The following is a 23,124-nucleotide window of genomic DNA, read 5'->3' as shown; positions in this document are numbered from 1 at the left end:
CTTGTCTGTGTGTTGATTAGTGCACATGCAACCACTCCGCTGGTTGGACCCCGAGCACAAACAGGAAATGTGTGAAATTGGACGGGATTGGCTTCAAGAAGAAAGGCAACACTACCGTAATCAAATATACTACATTTTCACACTTTAAAGTCTTTGTTCTCATACAGCTCAGTCAATGTATCTGTGGTTGTTTGCATTTTCGAACACCTGCAGTCATTTTCAGATCCATTACTGTACTATAGAGGCCGAAGAAAGGGTTAAGTAACGCTAGGTTACCTCTATACAAGCTTAGACAATAGGATATCAAATGCAGTATTGATCATAGGGGTTCTTCTTCCCTCACCCTAACCCTATACACATGATAATTGTGCTTTTGTGCTGTAAAAACACACAACAATAAATAATTCTATATGCTATTTTACCAACATGTAAGAACCATCAGAATTAATATAAGTAGTCCAATAAGTACTACTATACTTACAGACCCACATTCTGTAGTTATAGAATAAATAGATTCTATTTTGAATCCATCTTACAACTTAAAAGAAGTGAGTATACAATAAGGGGCTGTTCTTTACTTTTCAGAGGAGGGATGTGGCTAGGGTTTTTTTTGTTTGTTCGTTTTGTTTTGTTTTGTTTTTTGACCCTCCTTGTGGTGAATGCATTTCCCTCCGTCCACCATAAATTAGTTGTTTTAAAAACTCACCCTTTGAACATTGAAAGCTGAAGATGAAATCCTGGAGGTTTTTTTTTTTTTAAAAAAAAAAAAAAAAAAAGCATTGCTTTTCTATTTCTTTATTTTTTTATTTTTTTGACGGAAGCATTCATTCCACAAAATGTGCTCTTGAAGCATCGGAAATTTGAATATCACAATTTCTGGCTATGATAAATGGTGTCATTTTGGCACTTTTTAAAGAAAACAAACCCCCTGGGTTTGGAAGGTGTGTTTTCTTTAAAAATCTGCAGTTAAAAAAAGAGAAAGAAATACAGCCATTTAAAGTTGTATGCCCCTCCCCAAATCCAAAATAAAACAAACAAACAAAAAAACATCAATCCCCCTCAGCTGCTCAAAAAACAATTTGACGTGCTTTCCCTTTTTTGCACCACCCACCCTCTCATAAGTAATGAACAGTCCCTAACCACCCTTCTGTGCCCAACTAAGACTTAATATTATGTCACCAAATCTTAAGGGAACACTGTGGTTATACTTGGCATATTGTCAGCATAACTTGGGGAATGGAAAAATTCATGTGGGACCCTCATTTTAATGCCGCTATTCTTACACTAGAATTATATTTAAAACTGAACCAACTCAGATCTGAGCTCTATAAAGGGAAGAGAACTGGAAGTCTTCATGCTGGGCTCCCTTCCATTAAAAACGATGTCAGTATGTAATATCCCTGCATCATCTAATGAAGTCCTGGAAATGTTTTAAGCAGCAGTGGTGCAAGCATGCTCTCCTAACTCATAAATAAGAAAATGTAGGCTCAAGGCTGCGTAAAACTAAGAAAACAAAAGTGTACTGTTAGCAGTGCTTGATTTGTGGCCCGTGCCCTGGATGTAAGAGGGGGAACTGGCCTAGATAAGGCAGACATTAGGGAGGGGAGGGGGCAGATGAAATCATCACACAGCATGGATCAAAGGATGACATTTGACTGCTCAAATAAACTGATAATCCAGAATGAGTTTTGTATTTCTTACGCTTAACACATGACACAAGTCTATTTTCGTATAATAAACCTTTACAAAAATACCCTCACCTTGGTCAGTGTGTTGAGCAAATAAAAAGCAGTCTAAGAAGACAGTAGACTGAACATCTGAATGTTAATAAAGAGGACATGTAGCTAATCTTTGGCTGTCTCTTTAATCTACAGCCTAATCCAATAAAAGCTTTTGTCTTTTTACACCAGCAGATGGCAGGGTTTAGCTTTCACAATGAGATCTGAATGAGTTCCAGACAGCCATTTGTCCCTTATCTGCACTTCTCCTCAAAGTTCTCGAGTACGTCTGACATACAGCAGTATATACAGGTATCTCCAGATTTCTTCAAGTGCCCACGATGACCATTTGTCAAATATTTCTGTATTAAATAAGATATTTCAGAAACACACCCAGCTGATGTAACTGAATCTGAGAGGTTTCTTCCAAAGATGTGAGGATAATATGAAATGAACCATTACACTGGCTGAGGTCAGGTTCTTCATATATCTGTTATCTGCAGAGTTCCCATTTAGCCAGAGCAAACAGAAATTAACCTATTTTATCAAAATGACCAATCTATGAAGTTTGGCCATCAGTTCCGGCCTTTAACTGAATAGATGTTAAAGTATCAGATGTACATAGAACAGAGTAAACATGAATGACAACAAGACAAATGTCACACATGTTGAATGACATTATTAGATTTTTATTAAACCTTTTATTTGTATTTTTTTAATTTACTGAAGTATGTATTTTACGTGCTTGTTATATACGTGATTTATGCATTGTTATTGTTGTTTATGCCAGAGCAAACTATTACTATTACTCAGCATTAATAGAAGACAATAAGAACAACCCCAGGTTTCTTTTCAGCACTGTAGCCAGGCTGACTGAGAGTCAAAGCTCTATTGAGCCTTGTATTCCTTTAGCCCTTAGCAGTAATGATTTTATGAGCTTTTTTAATGACAAAATTCTAACTATTAGAGGCAAAATTCATGACCTCCTGTCCTCAGATAGTACCTATCTAACCTCAAACACAGCTGTAAAACATAATATATATTTAGATTACTTCTCCCCAATTTCTCTTCAAGAATTGACCGCAGTGATTTCTTCATCTAAATCATCAACGTGTCTCTTAGACCCCATCCCAACTAGGCTACTTAAGGAGGTCTTTCCTTTAGTTAACACTCATATATTAGATATGATCAATATATCCTTATTAACAGGCCATGTACCACAGTCTTTTAAGGTAGCTGTAATTAAACCTCTACTAAAAAAGCCCACCCTGGATCCAGAGGTGTTAGCCAACTATAGACCAATATCTAATCTTCCCTTTATGTCAAAGATCCTTGAGAAAGTAGTCGCAGACCAGCTGTGTGATTTTCTCCAGGATAATAATTTATTTGAGGAATTTCAGTCAGGATTTAGAGTGCATCATAGCACTGAGACAGCACTAGTTAAAATTACAAATGACCTTCTGATTGCTTCAGACAAAGGACTTGTCTCTGTACTTGTTTTATTAGATCTTAGTGCGGCGTTTGACACAATTGACCATCAAATTCTACTGCAGAGACTGGATCACTTAATTGGCCTAAAAGGTTCTGTACTGAGCTGGTTTAAATCTTATTTATCTGATCGTTTTCAGTTTGTTCACGTTCATAATGAATCGTCCTTACGTACCAAGTTTGTTTTGGAGTTCCGCAAGGTTCTGTGCTCGGACCAATCCTATTTACTCTATATATGCTTCCTTTAGGTAACATCATTAGAAATCACTCTATAAATTTCCATTGTTATGCGGATGATACTCAGTTGTATTTATCGATGAAGCCAGAAGAAAGTAATCAATTAACTAAACTCCATAACTGCCTTAAAGACATAAAAACTTGGATGAGCACCAATTTCCTGATGTTAAATTCAGACAAAACTGAAGTTATTGTTCTTGGCCCCAAACAACTCAGAGACTCTTTATCTGATGACATAGTTTCTCTAGATGGCATTGCTCTGGCCTCTAGCACTACCGTAAGAAACCTCGGAGTAATATTTGATCAAGATTTGTCTTTTAATTTAGAATTGTCTGTTAATTTGTTATGCTGATCTGTTCTGTACGACATCTATTGCACGTCTGCCCGTCCCGGAAGAGGGATCCCTCCTCAGTTGCTCTTCCTGAGGTTTCTACCGTTTTTTTTTTTCCCCGTTAAAGGGTTTTTTTGGGGGAGTTTTTCCTTATCCGCTGCGAGGGTCATAAGGACAGAGGGATGTCGTATGCTGTAAAGCCCTGTGAGGCAAATTGTGATTTGTGATATTGGGCTTTATATTTTAACAAAATATAACAGAGAGTACTGCAGATATTATTATTTGGAGTTGAACTGTATATTTTCATTTGATCATTTGGCCATATTTTTGGCTACACATGATGTATGTCATGTAACCAGCAGAGACAGAGGTTAAGTCATTAGTCTCTTTGTTTACTGAGTTCAGCACAGAGGTTAATGAAACCAGTTCCACTGCTCTGCAAAGATAAAAATGTACCTTTTCAAGAGTGATGTCAAACAAAACCCTAGAAACCTCTGCAGCTATTTTTAGGTGGTTGGGCACTGGGTTATCAAATGACCGCTGGTGTTGTTAAATTTGGGTACAAAGAGTCATAGCCAGCTGAACTATCATCAGAGCAAGGTTAGGAGGTTTACAGCCTTAGAACATGAAAAGAATTGCCGATTGGTGAAATGAAGTGTTTGAGCTATTATGAAATTTAATATAGTGTGTTACATCACCTGAGACAGGCCAAGAGAGACCCACAGCTAAACCTTCACCACTGATAACTTATTGAACCAACTTCTACATTCATTCATAGATCAGTGGACCAACACCAGCTCTTGTCAGTCAAGTCAGAAGTATAAGTTATTCCCTGTGAGGTAACACGATCACTGGCCGGAGAGTTAAGACTTTAAAATAACTCCCCTTAGTGCTCGATGTCACATATCTTTACAGGTCCAGGGCAGGACTGACCATGAGGGGGTAACTCTGCCTGTTAACATAAGGTCAGTCCAGGCCTCAGGCACAAACCCTCTGCTCCAAGCTCCCAGTCACAGACACTGCACAGCTTAAAGGGCATTATGCTGGCCTGCATGCACATGAGGAATAAGCAAAGTAACGAGTTGTCCCTGGCTGCTGTCTGCTAAGAGGCCTTTACTTTTTGGAGAGGGACAAAAGTCCATTTCTGTGACAGCAAAAGAGAACAGTGAGCCCTTGTCGGCCTAGTCTTGCTTGGCATTAAACTCCACTTGAAAACTGGCTGATATTGTACAGGAAGCCATAATGTCTGGGGCTATGCTGTCATTAGATTCTAAAAAAATCAATTTGTCCATTGCACAATACCATGAGGATGTTGTAAAGTTCTGCTCAAAAGAGCATAGCTACCAGCCAAGAATCTGGGACTCCATTGCATCATGCTTATAAAACTAGGGCAACCTGATTGGCTGGAGATCAGTAGCAGACAAATGTGCTCTTTTGTGCCATGGCTGCTCACACAGCAGCGTTAGGAGCTATGTAATATGAAGTATTACATTTTTAAGTGTAAAGCTATACCAATGAAAATTTTTATAATGTAAACAGATTAAAGAATATGTGTAATAAGAAAGACAACACTAGTGGTGACCATAGGCTGTACAAATAATGGACACATCTCCTGTGACATCACTCATTGGTTTGTGGACTGTCGTTTTGCATTTCAGCCATTGCCATCTTGGACTTTTAGAACTAGAAATGACCATATCTGGACAAGAGGCTGGAGCTGTGGAGGTGCAAAGGGTGGCCCAAGAGTGAGAAGTTGAGGACACTATTGGCAGGCAGCTTGTCACTCAAGCCATCCCGTCCTTAAAAATGTATAACTTTAGGCCCTAATAAAATGTAAATGGGTTGGTTTAATAAAAATACACCCCCTGTACAGTTGTGATGGATGTTGAAATTAACCATCGAGACCAAAATCATTTTTTTGTACCAGGTTGTAAACATGTTTATTTCTGCTGTAAAGTTGGCCATTTTAATATGGGGTCTATGGGGGTAACTGTTTTGGAGTCAGCCTCAAGTGGTCATTCAATGAACTGCAGTTGTTGGCACTTGCAGATTGGCTTCATTTTTCAGCCTCAGAGGTTACCACTGGGTAGTGACGTCCCCACAGGAACCAGTCAACCCGCCCTGACGTTTCTGGGTAGCAGAGCCTTTTAGTTTATTTTGGATCATTGTTTGTCAGATTGCCAGAAACATGACTCCAATTAAATATATTAATGTTGCTCTGTGTCTGACAGACATGTCAATCAGCAATTGTTTGCACCTTTATAAGATGATGAGAAGACAGTATTTGTTTTTACCTTGTTTTGCTGCCCCCAAGAGGCCCAAAAAAAATGAATGCGTGCAGATTTTAGTTTTGGAATAAGAAAAAAGAATAAAAATAAAGTGGCTAGTACATCTCTAGGGTGACCTAAGATTAAAAATGCTGGATCTTTGGTGATGACATCTTTAGAGTTTTATCTAGGACTTTAAAAAATCCCAGGTAAAGTCTAAGAGGACTGTTCTCACAGGCTAGTACTTTGTATGCCTCTTTAAAGGCTAAAAAATGTAAGTATACATATACCATGTAAGTATCAGTAAGTTTAACATTAAAACATGGTATGTGGAAGGATATGAAATATGTGTTTACTGCAGCTTTATGAAGATGCACAAAAAGCAAAAGACGTAAAGGACATTGAAGTAATACAAATGGTATGTTTTCTGTTTATAGATATATTATACTGTACAATAAATGAACATTAGAATATGGAAGTATGTGTTTGAAGTATATATAAAAATTTGAATTTTTTTAAGCATCTGGAAAAAAAATACAATGTAAATGACCATTTATGATGGTAACATTGTTCTAGTTTTAACCATTGTCTTTTAGCTGTCCTATTAAAACACTCTAAATTGGGTTATCTTCCATAGAGAAAAAATAAAAGTGCAACAATATTTATTTTACATAGTTTGGTGTGTTGATTACTATGATGTTGGAGTGAAAAAGGCACATGTCTCATTCATAGGGATAATCTTTCTGCACAATTCTCTTTACCACTATAACTAAATGGTGGATAAATCCCCTGCATGTTGTGATACTTCCTCAAGAAAGCAGAACACCAGAGCAAACTACAGTTTCAGTTTAAACTTAGGTTGCTGTAAGCTGTAATCAGGACATCACAATGTTAAGTTAAATATTCAAAGAGATGTGGATTTAAAATAAACACTTATTTCACTTGGGCTCTCTCCTCTTTGAGCAGCACATTCCTGGATATGCTTTTGAGGAACATCCCATAGTGCTAGACTCAGTCAAAGTGCTGTGCGTCTGTGTGTGTATTTCTCCATTGTGAGTCTACAGCCGGCCTTTTGTTCTGGGTCCCTGTGCTGTGTGGGAAGGTCTAGACAGCTGACACTTACCTAATCCACAGCAGGGCTGCCTGAGGCCATCTCCTGTTGGCTGACCTCTTTCACCCACAAAGGACAAGAGGCCTAATAATGGAAAGAGCAATCAACTTAAAACAGGAAAAAAGTTTAGGGTCAAGACTTGATGGCGATTCAACTTCAAATTCAAGATTTTTTCCACTTGGAGCTAGTTGATGGCTTTTCCATTTTACCAAACGAGAAATTGATATTCAGGGTAAATTCTAAAAGAATAAAATAAGTCCTTCCTTTTTTTAAATCACTTAAAAGATCAATGTAATCACTTTTGCTCTTAGCCTACATGTTCTAAAACATTTATTTTCTTTTTTTGTCTTACAGCAGTGCTTTGACTTATTTTATTGTTTTGCATTAGTTTGCTTTTAATTGTTTGTTTTTGTGAATTCTGTGAAATTGCCAAATAAATGAGGTTTGCTACTAACCCATAATCATTGAAATATATTGGGGTGTGGCCTCATTTAGATATGACCTGGTGTGAAAGCAGATGAGATCCATTATTTAAAAAAAAAAAAAGCAGCTTTCCCACCTGCAGCACATATCGAATATCATTAAAGCCTACAGCTAAAACTTTAAAACAACTTTGTAATATTTCTGTAGACAAATTCTAGCAGTGATATTTCCATTTAGTCATTAACACGCCTAACTTGATGAGAAAGTTTGCTTTGCTGTGCCTGCAGTCCAGATTTGGTAATTTGATAGTGATGTAATGTCTATATTTATGAAAAAAATGTTAAGTTTGTAAACTTAATTATGGTGCCAAAATTCAATCTGGATAAACCCATATTAAGAAACAACATCTTATGAAATGAGATGAAATCTGTTTTTCAATATCATTTCTCCAGAATCTGATTAGTCACTGAAGGTGTGTGTGTCTGCTCTGCCTAATGAAGAGGGTGACATGACTCATCCAAGGCAATGGTGTGTGTGTGTGTGTGTGTGTGTATTGGGGGTGGGGAAAGGGAGGTGTAGTTAGGAATGTTTTCACACACCCATGCTGTTGTGTACCACGCTGCCTCCATGGTGCCGTCAGGCCCCGATCACGCACCGAGGCTCTCTTCCATTGGTCGGCGCCTAACACACCTTTGCGTCCTATTGGACGAGACGCTAAGCCAAGCCCATCTATTCCCCACCGTGTTTGAAACGATGAATGATGACGGGGCTGATTAGAAAACATTCAATTTTGGTTTTGAGGTGTTCACACGGAAGGACGAGTACTCACCAGTTAAACCAGGTTCTTGAACACTTCACTCAGACCCACATAAAATGTAAGTACAACACATTTTTCACACTGCCATGTATTCCAATTTATGGCCTATATAACGAGGAGTGCTTTATTCAAATTCTAAGATATTAAACATAAAATATTCTATAATATGTAATCTTTAATAAAGTGCAACTGAATGTGTTTGTTTCATGTCTATTGATGGTTGTCAAGCCTTATTATAAGCAGCACGCTTATATGTAGGTCATAGTTCATTCCTCCAGTGATGGTTATGTGCATGAGTATGATGATGCGTGAGATCCGTGCGTAGTGGTCAGGGAGGGGAAGTTCAGTGTTGTGTGACTGTTTGTGTAAGCAGCAGCACAGTTGGTGCTTTTGTCCCCCAGGGAAGTAGGTGAAAGGGCCCTGGTGCTGAAGAGCAGCAGCTGATCATGCTCTCTTCACATGATCCTTTACATATTCTGCATATGTTAATGAATGGCAAAATCAGTAAGCTTTAAAACATTGATTGAACACTCAGGGGACACAGAGTGGACTGTCTGCTCACAAAATGTACACAGTCTATGGTTAATTGTATGTAAATCTTTAAATCGGGCAGCTGATCTGTTAAAGATCACTTAAAGACTACAGCTTGTCATATTCAAAATGAAGAATCAAAATTACTAATTTTTTGCTCTTTCACTAGAGTTTGCAGCATGGAAGTTGAGGAGCCCTCAGATATGCAGGGTAAATTTCAGCCTGCTCCTTTGGCTGAAGGTGACATGGAGGCTGTGGAGGCTCTGATGTCCATGACAAAGCACTGGAAGACCAGGAGTTTCAGGCCCAGGCTCTTCAGACCCTTGACTCCATCCTCAGACTGCTCAGAGGATGACTCTGTCCCCTTTGGGTCTACTGTGCTACAGGACTCTCCTTTGGTAAGTGATCCACATGGGCTGAAATTTGTCACATTAAGGGTTTTAGAATAAACCAGTGTGAACAAATACATAAGTAAACAATAAACAATTTAATTCTGATGGTACAAACAAAATCAGCTAATGTTTACCTTTATATAAAAACATACACACACAACTTAAATGGAAATCAAAAATACACATTTTTCTTCTTACCTGTAGTGCTATTCATTAAACTAGATTGTTTAGGTGTGAGTTGTCAAGTGTTGGAGGTATCGGCCATTGAAATGTCTGCCTTCTCTTGAGTTTAATGGAACTAGATGGCACTTGGCTTGTGGTGCTTAAAGCACACAAAAAACAATTGAAAAACTCAAAACCAATGTCTCTTTCCAGAAATCATGACCTGGTTACTCATGTAGGAACTATTTTCTTTCTACTGAACTTCACTCGCCAATTGTATCACTGCACAGAAGGAAGTGTGCATCTACTCATGGTCAAGACACTCAGGCTCATAACAGCATGAGATGTAAATATTAGGCTACTGTGTGCTCCCTGGGAGTTTGCGTTTCCTCGGATAGTGAAGGAATGACCCACCCTACTCTGCCCGTGCTTTGTCTCCTCATGCAACCTAACCAGTCCAATGAAGGCAATGAGCACTAGCCAGTTGTAGGAAGAGTAGGACAGGTCATGCCTTCGCTATCCAAGGAATTACAAATATGCATCCTCCATGGCTGAACTGTTATGTTAGCTAACTCTGTGGTGCCAGGTGAGGTAACAGCAGATGCACTCTTCCTTCTGCGCAGTGATACAGTTTGCAGGTGCAATCTGGTAGAAAGAAAATAGTCCTTACATGAAACTGCTCACAATAAGGTCTGTGGATTATCTTGAGTAACTGGGTGATGATTTCTGGAAAGAGACATTGCTGCTGAGTTTTTCAAATTTATTTTTTTTCGTGCTCGAACACCACAAGCTGAGTGCCCTGTAGTTCCATTATATTGGAGAGAAGGCAGACATCTCTACAGCTATTTAAAAGATGATACCTATTTTGCAAGATTGAGGTTGTCTATAAAATTATATTAACTCTTCTTTTCTTTCAGTGCATGACACCGCCATACAGTCCACCCAACTTTGAGGCCACCCATTCACCCTTGGCGACAATCTTACATCAACCTGCAGCAGCTGGAAGTCCAAGCTGGCATCCAATGGAACAGGCTCGTGCTGCTTCACAGCAACGGTTCCAGTGCATCAGTGTAATCCGTCACACTTCAGATGGCCAGCGCAGCTCCTGTGATGTCCATCCTGTCTCTGGGGAAGACAGACTCACTCAAGATCATACAAAAGACATTAAAACAGATGTGAGCTCTGAATATGAGCTCAACAGTAGAGAGTGTGTGGGGACTACTGTAATACAGTCTGACTCTAATGCAGCCACGCCACATAGACCTTTCACTGTGACTTTGCCAGATGTGGTTGAAACCAGCCAGACACAGATGAGCCTTTCAGGCAGGGATGATAAATCAAACACATCTCAGGCTGTCTCTTCTGTCCCAGCTGGTGGCTGTAGGGTCTCTCCTGTGCCTGTCTCCTGCCAGATTCTTCCTGTCCCTTCTCCTCCCTCCACTGTTACAGCCTCTGACAGTCAGAAGCATCACCTAATACATGTCCCATCAGCAACCCCCACTTCACTACAACAGCAGCACAAACAGGCACAACCACAACCACAAACACAAGCAGCTTCTCCTGCCCAGGTTTTTCTCCTAGGGGGTCAGGTGGCAAAAGGCCCCGTCTTGTTTCTTGTCCCTCAGCCGACTGTCCCTACACTCTACATCCAGCCAACACTGCTGACCTCTGGTGGCACCAAGCTACCGGCCATCGCCCCTGCGCCTGGTCGTGCCGTGTTGGAGCAAAGACAAAACCCACTGCAGCCAGAAGTGTCCCGGGTACGCAGTCATGTTTGCCCCCATGATGACTGCAGCAAGACCTACTTCAAGAGCTCCCACCTCAAGGCCCACATGAGGACACACACCGGTAAGACATGACACATTTTTATATTGGATTTGACACCTAAAAAAGGAAGTGTATTTTAATTACAGATGACTTTTCTAGATACTCAAACACATTTTTCAAAGCAGCCCAAGGTCAGCACTATATGCAAAAAGATGACACAAGTGTGATGAACACAAAAAGCCTCAGTTTCCACTTTACTGTCTGTGTTCCACCAGGTGAGAGGCCCTTTAGATGCAAGTGGGAAGGCTGCGAGAGGCGCTTCGCTCGCTCCGATGAGCTGTCTCGCCACCGACGTACTCACACGGGAGAGAAAAGGTTTGCCTGTCCTGTGTGCCACAGTCGCTTCATGCGCAGTGACCACCTTGCAAAGCACGCCCGACGACACCTAGCAGAGAGGAAGACACCCTGCTGGACTTTAAAGGCCACTTCCACAACACTCACTCTGTCTTCAGCAAACTCTCTCTAAGTAAAAACTGTGATATTGAATGTCAGGTGCACAGACGAGTCCGTCAAACAGTGCACAGAGCGTCTGCCTCATTTTTACAAGTCTCCATTCAGCTTAGTCAATGGTTGAACAACACTGCTGAGCTGGAGACAAGTTGCACATTAAGTATTTGATTGTAGTTGAATCAAAACGAGGTGTTGAGACTGTTTATATTTGACCCTCAAACTGAGCTTTTACACTGAAAATATCAGCATACATACTATTTAATAATTCACTTTCATAATGCTTTTAAAAGTGAATGCTAAACATGTTTACTTTTCAGTGATATTTGACCAAAGAATGTTGAATATATTTCTTTTGTGCCATACAAGAAATATTTGTTAAAAAACTATTTTGCACAATATGTATGTCTTGCATTGGAAATAGAATCTTTATTAAACTTGAGATAATTTTTTTGTCATTCAGATGTGTCCAGTTCTCTTTTAATGTATGTGTGTTGTCCTGCCCACTTAATGTATATTGACAAACAGAATAACAATTCAATAGCTCCTACATGGTGTTTACTCGAGAGATTTATCTCCTTTGATCACATTATCCAAGATAAGAATTAGATTAAATCATCATGTTACAAAACCATTTTTGAGAGTGATTACCAGTTATTAAGGTATGTGTGTGAAGTAGCAGTGGCGCTTCAATAAGATTATTAATGGTCTGTTAAGGTAAGACACTACAGGCGAAAAGAGTTTTTTCATGCACTGGTCAATTTTGAGATTTTGGCCTTTAGGCCTGTTGCCTCCGTACCATGCCTGCTTTCAGACAAGTGGAAAGCAAATGTCCAAAATACACATTCAAGTGTTCAGATTTCTGTTATGGAAATCCAAATGAATACAATAGATATATGCAGTTAACCATGGACGTTTCATTGTGATATCTATTAGTTAACATATTTACCCTATTCTCTTTTTTTTCTTCTTTTTTTGGTGTCTAACAATGTACATAACAGTACATATGTTAAAAGGCAACTTAATAAAAAAAAAAAAATTCTCATACTCTGAGCCAGAAATCTTAATTTCAGTAGCAGTATTATTTTCCTTTCTACATTCTAAAGGTTTTGAAAGGGGGTTTGTCGATATATCACTTATAGCCTGATCTATATAACATTTTATTCTTGAAAAACATGGTGAATTTCTTGACAGTATTTTCTAATTTACATAGTGATAAAATAAGATGTCCTAAATACCCTCTGTAAAAAAAAACATTGACTCTGTCAACAACAAAACAAATTGAACCTGGTGTTATCTCATGTTCAGATTTCTGCTCTGGGAACCTATGTTAATAACCACATATTTAATAAGATCATGCCTTTATCTGCATATTGAAACATATATTTTCAGAAAACAATTGCCTTAATGTTAATAATCAATTGGGGAAGTTTCATGGTGATATGTATTACTTACAAGTTGTATCCTATTACTGCGGTGTCTGCCCTTACTGCTAATAAAACAGACACAGGGAATCACAGTCCAGTCAATGAGGTGTTTATTACAATTCATGTTGACAAGCACAGATACTGAAGTTATTAACAGGCAAATGCCTGATAATTCATCATGCCTTGAACACAGATAAGGAGACAACTTCACAAATATAGTACACCTTTTGTAAGCATACTTCCCCCGTCAGGAAAAAATATTCTTACAACAAAGCCCTCAATTTTGAGAAAATCAGATTCAATGGGAATAGCAAAAAGGGGTTCTAGCATTATAAATACTTTTAAAAAATAAGAGCTCACTCCATGTCAGCTGATCCGTTGTCCATCAACACTTCCTTTATTCTGTCTGCAGCACATGCTGTCTAATAAACCTGCTCTGCTATGCCGTGACATAGCAGTTACTTGCCGGCCCTTCACTAGTCAGGGAGCAAGCTGCTCAGCACTTTGGAGAAACTCTGAAACACCAGTTTACTGGAGAAAACTGAGCCATTAGCTTTTCAGCCACGCCAGAGTGGACCTCACTAAGAATTTTTCCAAGGGGCGGATTTCATGGTGACACTGCACATTGATCACACTGGCTTTATTTACTTCATCATCAGGCGGATGAGTAAATGCACCTTCATATTCAAGCCTCCATTTCAAAACACTGAGGACAACATATTATAAATGTAATAATGATACCAAGCTCTTATCACACAGAATAAACTATACAACCATTAAAAATCATAAATACACATCCTGTAGCAAAGCATCCTACAAGATGTCAGAACTGTGTTTTTGTTTAAATACACCATTTCACTCAGGGATACAGATCTTACTTTACAAGACTGGCAACAGCAATGAAGACATATATAATACATTTGTCAGATATAATAATTCTCAATTATTACATGTCTACTGTAAGAGTGTAAACTGTAGTGCCATGGGATGCCTAAAGCAATGGGAAGAATGCATCTGTCTTGTAGGAGTCATCCATTTTGTTGCATACTAATTAACATCTACTGGGTATTCCAGGTCTAATCACTTACTATACTGTATATTGGGCTTTGTAAAAGGAAATATAGTCTGGTCCCAGCTATATCTGCACGGTCTCTTCAGTCAATTGCAGTGGAATGTAGACCAGAGGAAGCTAGCAGCAGAAACCAGTCACATTTAAAAGTCCTCCTAGTCTGATGATTGCTAAGCTGGGACAGAGAGAGCAGCCTCAGTTTGGCAGGAATTGAGGAAATAAGGGACCAAAGAGAAGTTCTTCAGCGTAGTCTCATGGGTGACACCAGTGTCCTGCATTTCAAACCTGGGAGAGGGACACAAACATGAGTCCAGGACAAAACTTTGAGACACACTCCAAATTTGAAAATACTCCATTACTGAGACCCTTACCAGTCTCTGGAGGAGATGACATAGTACACAGGGGGTGGTGGTGAGTCAGTGGCAGCACAAAGTGGCTGGCCCATGCCGTAGGCCCCTGCTTGGGTGAACACGAGCCAGTCTCCGATGTTGAGCTCAGGCAGCAGACAGTGCTCCACCACCTGGTCCAGGTCATCCCCAGAGGGACCCCACAGGCTGCTGCTGAACACTGGAGCATCCAGGGATGTGTTCTGCTAAAGGGAAAGAAAGAGGGCACAGATCTATTTATTACATTTATTTAGTTATCCAACGCAACATCAATCTCTGTCCACTGGAGATGAGGGTTTGTAACTCTTTCAACTAGATTGGGTTAGGGTTGCCATAAACCACAGTTAGCCTGGCCTGTTTACTAAAACAGCTACATGTAAACGTCTTTACTTAATATCTACCAATAAGTGGTTTTAGATTTTTACATATTAAAATTCAGGATCACACATCTCTCTTAACATTATACAAGACAATTAAGTAGTTTGGGAAAACCTTAGTTTTTGGCTTTGTTACAGCAGAGTGTGCGTCACTATCTCCTTTGTGAGGTGTCACAAATGAGGAGACATTTTGTGGAATGGTGAACATGGTCAATATAGTGTTTACATGTTTACACACAAATGTTCAGCTACCCTTCCACTGTATTAAGGAACAGCAGCATAAGAATGCACTACTGAGGTCACTGCTACAGGTAACCTTCCAGTAATAGCTTTTATTCAGGCTTCTGATTGGCCAACATCCTGTTCTTCTTTGCATGGCTATAGGTTTAGGCTTACTGTTGGTTTGGCATGCTTGACAGCATTTCAGTTATATTTTTGCAATTTCATTTGGACAGAGACTGTTTTTTTTTTTACAACAAAGTTTGTGTGGACAGTATTTTTGAAACTCTCTTTTCAAAAACACCCATGTACATGTGTACAAGGCCTTAGTCAAAAAAATGTAACGCAAGAAGTGATGTGCACATAAGAGGATGGAGAGGCTTCATTGTAAGATGCACAATTCAATAAATAAATCCTATAAAATGAAAATGCTTTGATTCTATTCTGAATCTCATAACTCATGTACTTCCACAAGTAATGACTCCCAGCCTTTGTTTCTGTTACTCCATCATCCATAAATTCCTCAAGTTAAATGGATTATTATCACAATTACAAAATGATGTCCCTGAAACCTCTGATTTGTTCTAATTAAAAGTAACACTGTGGTTCTTCCGTAGTGATTACATAACCTATCATAGGACAGTCAGAGATCAAAGATGATTATGTACTGAGATGAGATGTTTGGCTAACGAATGTTTATTTAAACAGAGAAAAAAATCTAAGAACCAAAAAAAGTTTTGGTGTGGTAACATCACAAACATGAGAGATTCTGTGAAACTCACCTTATGAACAGATGGAGCAGCAATCAGTGTCTCAGAAAGTTTGCTGGCAAACGATCCATACACTCCCTCGTTCATGTAGTACTGGAACTCTGGCTCATCGTTGGGAGATGGATCATCTGTTGAGAAAGAATCTGTGTGATTAATTCATTTTATTCTTACTCATATTTTCTTTCATATTACAACTTGTGAATCACACATTTGTGTGGTTCTTTTGACTGGTTGACTTTAAATGATGCAATTTTTAAAACAGTTGTGTGACATTTTTACAATGTTTTGTTGCCAATTCCAAATGGCAGTCCTCCTCATGGTCCTACAGTATGCTGGATAAGACCAGTGAAGCAGTCAAAATGCACCATGTAAAGTCAAAATTTTCAGACACATAGTCTTATTCAAATAAGCTTTAATATATTTACTAATAAAAATCCTAAGTGAATACCATGCCACTGACCATGTGCCTGGTCCTGGCGATCACGTGCCACCACCTCTTTGGAGATGACGTTCACTGCCAGAGTGAAAGCAGAGGACACAAAGAAGCTGCCAGGCTCAGCAATGATGGAAACTCCAGTTGAAGAAGGGAAGTAAAGGTCCACCATAGACATGACTGCACTATTGATCTGTAAAGTAGGAACAAAATGGGAAGACCTTTGTAAATAAAATTTAAAATGTTATTTAATCTAATTGCATGTCAGCCTTTGAAGAGTAGTTTAACTCAGGCCTGATATGAGACACTGTATTTCATACTACGATTTTTTTCTTTCCTGATAATTTAAAATTAATCTCATTTTAAAAAGTAGTCAAAACAGTGACGAAAAATACAGCAAATTCCATATCATGATGCATTTCTCACCCAGTTTTGCTTACAAAGGTTGTATTATCCCGTGGGTCCCTAACTGGTATTATGCATAAAGCAGAAGATAAGAAACTGACCAGTTGCAGCTGGCTCTCAGAGCCACTGAAGCCACCTCCAATGTCCAGGATTTTCATGTTGAAGCCAATTTCCTCCTAGACCACACAAAGATTTATAAATGTGTAACCAAAACACAAGTGATGACCAAAGCACTCAGTGTCCAAAACATGTCAGTGTGTGACAGAAGGCAAAGGACATGCTCGTCACAGAGCTAAACATTAAGAATATTACTTACTCCCATATCAAAGACACAACGAGCATCAGATACGGCATGAACGTACACCTGGTCATCCTCACAGGAGCTGGAAATGTTTGACCTGTGGGGAGGGCAAAGGGCAAAGGGGCAGTTAATGGTCAAACTTTGACAACTTCACGGGGAGTTAAAATTTTATCTTGTACTATACTGGACTAAATTAATTGTTCAAGAAAAAGCTAAGGTAAAGAGCACTGCTGTGGACCTGAATAGATCTGAATGTTTCTTAAACATGCTTCATAATCAGACATTGCATTTTTGCAGGCCTCACCTGACTCCAACCACCTGCACACCCAACTCCTTAGCCCTCTCCAGCAGATGCCTGCAGTCCTTGAGGGAACACCCAAATGTCATGCTCATCTCGTCATCCTGGTTAGATACTTCTGTTGAAACCTGTAGCAGCAGCCTAAATTAAATAAAAGATCTTTGTTACTGGTTTGAAAAATAAGAAACGCAATGAGTTAAGTAAAAGTGCTACAAAACTAGAATGAGTTGACAAGCTTTTATCAAGCTTGATTTCACAAAGCCTTTTATTGGCAATCCAAATATGCCAGGAGATGGGAAACAACATACTGTATTTAAAGTGAAATCCTGTTAGATGGATAGTATTTAATGATTCGTAAAAGCTGCCATTATGACGCAAAGCACTGAATTAGCAGCTTTCAAGTCACGTGATCACTGGCAGTAGGACTAATACTTATTAAGCACTTACTTGGCATTGGGGTGGCAGCGAGAAATCTTGCGCAGCTCTGCCTCATTATCACACACCAGGAGGTCAATGCCGTTCTTAGCAGCGTATTTAATCTGGGAGACCTGTTTGCAAATACCACCGTAGATGATATCTTCAGGGGGAATACCATGGCTCTGAACCAGCTCAAGCTCAGACTGAAATATAAAAGAGACAAAGACAGAGCAGTATTCCATTAATATACTCTATGTGGGCTAGACAACACATTTCATCATTCCATGTCCACTCTGCATGGTTTAGTATTGACATAAAAAAAATGATAAACAATATATAAAAAGGAAGGCACTGAGGTACACTGACCACTTGGTGGTGCCTTTATGCCAGGGACACATACTTTGTAAGGGGGGTTCTTTTGCAAAAGAAGGCCGGATAATAAACAGATGTTAATAATTAATATATATTAGCCCACTGTGTTGGGGGGTACAGGTGATTCCCCCAGACACTTTTTTTTCATAAACAAGCAGTCAGTCAGTTCACTTTCATTTTGAATAAGAAAATGGTTGGCAGGCCATAAGTTGAGTATCACTGCTCTATGTCTATTCTACAGATCGTGGACCAAGAGTTGTACAATATAAATTCTGTGAAATACAGGACCGAATTTGTCACCCTGAAAAATAACAGTTGTAAAGTCCTTTAAAAACACTTAACACTTAACTCAGTAATTTTCTGTCGAGTATGCAAGACTGAGCCTAAACACTGCAACCGTGATTACTTTCTGTGGAGAAATCTGAACTGACAACAATGATAGGACATGAGAGTGAGTGAGTACCTTGTTGGTACAAATGAATCCGGTGCCGAGGGCGGCAAGAACTTCAATAACAGCTGGACTGCTGTTGCATCTGACAGCATAGTAGGGTCGAATTTGGGCCATGTGGGTTCGCCAGCGAACATGCTGCCTCATTATAACTCCAAGGTCTGCTACAAAGAATGCATTCTTCTCAGACTGTGCAAGAAGGAAAGATAAATACGGATGAATCAAGCTTCTGAAAAAGATTGTCTGTATGTGACCTTAGCACATATAACAAGGCAATAAACAGTAAAATAACAGGTGTTTGAGCCAAAGCTAAGACAGTAAGGAATTCAGGTTTCTAAGTATGTACATGTTGTTGAAGTGAGCCCTCTTACCAGAGTTTGTTCATAAATGTGATTGTCAATCACGTCACAGAGGGCTGTGCCTCCCTCCAGTAGATCAACTGAATATTGTGGTTCATCAGCAATTCCTTTCATCCTCTCAACCGTTTTCTTCTAATCCGACAGGCATAAAGAACGTGGCTAGTCCGAAGTGGTCTTGCTCGCACCCTCTCGAGCCCCTGGGGTCCTAGACTTATGCAACAAACTGTACAAGAAATTGAGAAAAGTTAACAGAAGACACAAAGAAGCAAAACAAAGCAATCATATTAGGATAATGCATATTCATAGATGATGTCCAACTAGTTTCTAGTTTATTCAGTAGCTGGAACATAAACCTTTCTGACTAGATCCCCAATCAAGTCATTTTCAGGGAGCATCCAATCAGAGCACAGAACAGGCTCTACGTTATAGGATAGCTTTGTGGAAGAGGCCTATTCTTCTAAAGAGCCGCTGTGAAAACACAGTCTGGGGCACAGAGTTCATTTACTTTACCATCAATTACTCCCAACAATCACCATTAATCCCTGAGCTGGTGACCCGTGAAGGTTCTTTTTGATGGCATTAAAGAAGGTACAATACTGGCGGCGTTGTTGCCAAAACTTTACTTTCAATAATGTTGCACAATACATCGCAGAGGTACAGCAGTCTGGACTGGACCAGATGTGACATGGCTGTAGCTTTGGGAGGTATAATAGAGAGACCAACAATGTGCCTAGACAGCCTGCTGTATTGCTGACAGCTGTGACAAGGCAGGGGCAACTGCTTGAAAAAAGTTCAGTATGCTTATTACTTCACCAACCCCTGTGAATTCTGATGTGAAATATTGTGCAGGAACAGTCTGATACAGAGACAGAGACAGAGGGGCAAGGGTAAATTTGCAATTCCTCCTTGATTTCATTGTGATGCTTAGATATTTTTTGTAGTTCTACAAAAATATATAATCTTAAATTATTGAGTACTCTGCTGAGACACAGGTTAAAAAAGACTGGGAGATGACTCAACCCTATCATCTATTTAAAAATCAACCAAGACTTTATGTAACTTAGAAAATGCTGAACTCTGTCGCTCATGACAGACAGCTCATGCAATATATTCACATGACACTGCAGAAAGAACTACATAGAAAATGTAGTAACTATTATCAGGATTAATATCTGTGACCAAATAATAGCCTCCTTTATTGCAGCAGAATCAGAGAAGGATAAAAACAACTGCAGAGAAAAGCAGTCCAGAGCACAACCACATCTTATTTTAACAGAAGTTCTTAAAATAGACATTAAATACAAATTCTAAAAATAACTGTAGCCTGTTTGTGATTTATCTGCAGCTTAACAATTATATTTATTCCTTCTGACAAGCGTTTTTTGTGAACCTATTTGTCACAATGCATTAATACACAACAATATATTAATAATATCCATTCACACAGACACAAATCCAAAGGAAATGGTTTTTTTGCATATGTTTCTCCTTTCAAAATACCCCCAGTCAAACAGGATGAATTCATTCTTCAGTGTTCACCTAATTTACTCACATGGATGAGTCCTGTGATGAACTCGTCCACTATCAGCTAGGATCCCAAGGTGGCTCGGCGTTGAAGTCAAATGGCTCCCGGTATAGAGCTGCCCCTAGATCCTCTGGATAGTTATTGTACACCTACAAAAGGACAGATGAGGACAGGGCCCACAGATATCAGTCATTGATAAACAAACAACTCTGACAAGGTCAGCACCTGTTTCCCTACTGACATATCTCTCAGTCAAACATAACATGTATGTCGTGTTTGTTCATTCGAATCTGTTGTAGAGGGAAACAGTGGTGTACAGTTGAGCTGGTTTAATGTTAAAATGCAATGGGAGGAGAGTATGGGAGGTGCTCATTGGACTACGTTTATGGTTTACTTTGATTGTGACACATATTTTCTGTAACGGCTGTTTGTCAGTGTTTGAAATGTTACCCTTAGCTAGTTTGGACCACGGCCAGTGAACTAAACTAACGTACTCACGATGACTGTTATGAATGACTGAATGGACATAGCTATGCCAATCATATCAAACAGTATTTTTTTAAAACTCATGCCCAGAGTGATTAGTCAAACACCAAACTGCTCGAGAGGAATACAAAACATTTAATATTTCTGACATACAGGAAGCTACCTAGCCTGCTACTGTAACACGTCGTTTTACATTCATTGGTAACGGTAGCATGAGGTACTAGCGTTAGCAGCCTAGCAACATACGATGCTATAACATTGAAGGCTAACAGGAGCCAGGTTAGATATTCATTTTTCAATAATAATGCTACTAATATTACGCTATATTTAGCCTCTTTAGCTAGCATGTATGTCTTGTTGGCACTAACGCTACGTCACCCGGTTAATTTAACATGCTAATTAGCAAGCTAACAACGCGGTTAGCTAGGTTAACGATACTTACGTCTGCTGAAAACCCAACAGAGGGGACAGAACGCTTTTTCTTTTTAGGCGGAATTTTTAAAGAGTTGTGGGGTTACTAAAAGAGAAAAGGATAACTGCCATAGACGAGGTGGATTAGTCGAGTTATTGTGGTCCGAGGTTTTGTCGATGTATGCTAGGCTAGTACGGATTATTTCTTAACGACCGAGCGGAAAGCAACAGTGGAGGTCGAATGTGCGGTAAAGACAGACCGACAGACAGGAGCGTCAAGTTACTTCACACTTAAATTAACACGGATATATCCGGTGAAATATCAAAATAAAACCTACGTTAAAGTATTGCAAAGCACCGATGTTGGAATAAAAACGCAATCTGATAGTGTCGATCTCATAAAGTTTTTTTTCAGGAAATGTTGATTATTTTAACATAACTTAATAATGACAAATTTTAAAAAAAATAAAATTCCGGTCTGATTCTACTAAATGTGGGGAGTTTGACGCATTTTAGAAAGGAGGAGCTTAGAGCTGTCAAAACCAAAGACATCGACCTCAGTTTTACAACATGATAACAGAAAACATGAGGAGCATCATCAAAGACCAAAGACATGAATTAGACAGTAATAAAAAACCCAGCTTGCAATAAAAAAAATAAAAAATAAAAATTAATAAATGATAACAACAACAACAACAGCGGCAATATGAGTATGCTGTTGTATTTTTCCCCATAAACGACGCAGAAATATTCCAGAAACAGTTATGGAAAAACCACCTTGTTTGAACTCAAGCTATCTATAATAACCATACTGTATGTTAAACAGTCCAATGTCAAATTTTCCAAAAATTACCTGTGTTATGTCTCCATTGTGTTCCCCATGGCTCAGTAATAAGGACAAAATGTTGTCCAATAAAGTTTGCACAGTCTTCCTTTTAGTCTGCAGCCAAAATCAACAGTTGTAAAGCACCAGTTCCATGACTTTAGATGAATGCATAGATTTTGCCTCAAGTTCAAGCTCAAACTGGAATTTCTCTTCCCTTTGCTTTTATTGTTGTGACTTTGAGAAGTTGAGCCTGCCTCTGAAAATGCAGGGTCTGGGGCAGTGTTTTTTCCAAGGAGATAAATTTGCATGTCTCCCTCCTCAACACTGGAGGAGGAGGGTGCCAAGGAAAGCTCAGCTACTGTTAGCTAAACAGAAGGGAAGTGTTTTCTCTGGGGCTGCTTTGACTCCATATCAATACTGACATCATGCTGGTCTGAAGAATCACAAACCTTGGTAAAATGTCCCCAGTTCATGTGTCCTTGCATGATGTCATGGGTTTTTAAATGTTTTAATGCATATTTGCAAATCTTATCAATAGAATTTCTTTGCAGATTTACTGTTTTAATTATTGTCAAATATATATTGTGTAAAATGTGCATGTGGTTTGCCTTTGAGTTTTTCTTAGGTCTAATGATCCACTCATGTCTGTGTCCTGGAGTCAAAGTCCATTCTGAGCAGTGTCTGTGCAGGCTTTTGGCTACTCATTGTTCCCTTAGTTTAATGTTTCAAGATTGTTACAGAGTGACAGGAAAAGAGTACAGCCTTTTATTAACTATAAAAATACACCAAAATGTTCTGTATGGTGTTGGATTATCTGGGATTCAGTGAACTTTTTGTTTCCATC

General features: G+C 39.2%; 2 protein-coding genes across 5 annotated transcripts; one reads left to right on the top strand and one right to left on the bottom strand.

Annotated features, from left to right (window-relative positions):
• Positions 1-8,319: 8,319 nt before the first annotated feature.
• On the top strand, positions 8,320-12,205 carry LOC125892945 (Krueppel-like factor 10). The gene is made up of 4 exons (XM_049583312.1): positions 8,320-8,450; positions 9,093-9,321; positions 10,395-11,325; positions 11,520-12,205. Exons 2-4 carry the CDS (start codon positions 9,103-9,105, stop codon positions 11,768-11,770), a joined length of 1,401 nt encoding a protein of 466 aa, XP_049439269.1. The 5' UTR covers positions 8,320-8,450; positions 9,093-9,102; the 3' UTR covers positions 11,771-12,205.
• A 1,066-nt stretch (positions 12,206-13,271) lies between these two features.
• LOC125892946 (antizyme inhibitor 1-like) lies at positions 13,272-22,555 on the bottom strand. 4 transcript variants are annotated; one of them, XM_049583313.1, is made up of 12 exons: positions 22,308-22,555; positions 20,585-20,706; positions 19,045-19,255; positions 18,689-18,862; positions 17,884-18,056; positions 17,443-17,577; positions 17,154-17,235; positions 16,939-17,013; positions 16,460-16,625; positions 16,012-16,127; positions 14,619-14,839; positions 13,272-14,532 (listed from the first exon to the last, which is right to left on the bottom strand). In XM_049583313.1, exons 3-12 carry the CDS (start codon positions 19,144-19,146, stop codon positions 14,418-14,420), a joined length of 1,359 nt encoding a protein of 452 aa, XP_049439270.1. In that variant the 5' UTR covers positions 19,147-19,255; positions 20,585-20,706; positions 22,308-22,555; the 3' UTR covers positions 13,272-14,417. The 4 variants fall into 4 exon arrangements, with proteins under 4 accessions (XP_049439270.1, XP_049439273.1, XP_049439271.1 ...); XM_049583316.1 differs by having other exon boundaries at positions 14,619-14,836; XM_049583314.1 differs by lacking the exon at positions 22,308-22,555 and adding an exon at positions 21,486-21,726.
• Positions 22,556-23,124: the final 569 nt, after the last annotated feature.

This window comes from Epinephelus fuscoguttatus, linkage group LG8 (genome assembly GCF_011397635.1).
Source record: "Epinephelus fuscoguttatus linkage group LG8, E.fuscoguttatus.final_Chr_v1".
NCBI lineage: Eukaryota > Metazoa > Chordata > Actinopteri > Perciformes > Serranidae > Epinephelus > Epinephelus fuscoguttatus.
Note: the sequence above shows the minus strand (reverse complement) of the source record. Positions and strands in the feature narration are given on the sequence as shown.

Excerpts from the sequence above, each read along its gene's own strand:
- LOC125892946 (XM_049583313.1), bottom strand. The coding sequence starts at position 19,146 with ATGAAAGGAATTGCTGATGAACCACAATATTCAGTTGATCTACTGGAG. Across the intron at positions 17,578-17,883 it reads CGCTGCCACCCCAATGCCAA|GCTGCTGCTACAGGTTTCAA; the intron begins GTAAGTGCTTAA and ends TATTTAATTTAG. Across the intron at positions 14,533-14,618 it reads GTCATCTCCTCCAGAGACTG|GTTTGAAATGCAGGACACTG; the intron begins GTAAGGGTCTCA and ends TCCCTCTCCCAG.
- LOC125892945 (XM_049583312.1), top strand. The coding sequence starts at position 9,103 with ATGGAAGTTGAGGAGCCCTCAGATATGCAGGGTAAATTTCAGCCTGCT. Across the intron at positions 9,322-10,394 it reads TGCTACAGGACTCTCCTTTG|TGCATGACACCGCCATACAG; the intron begins GTAAGTGATCCA and ends CTTTTCTTTCAG. Across the intron at positions 11,326-11,519 it reads CCACATGAGGACACACACCG|GTGAGAGGCCCTTTAGATGC; the intron begins GTAAGACATGAC and ends GTGTTCCACCAG.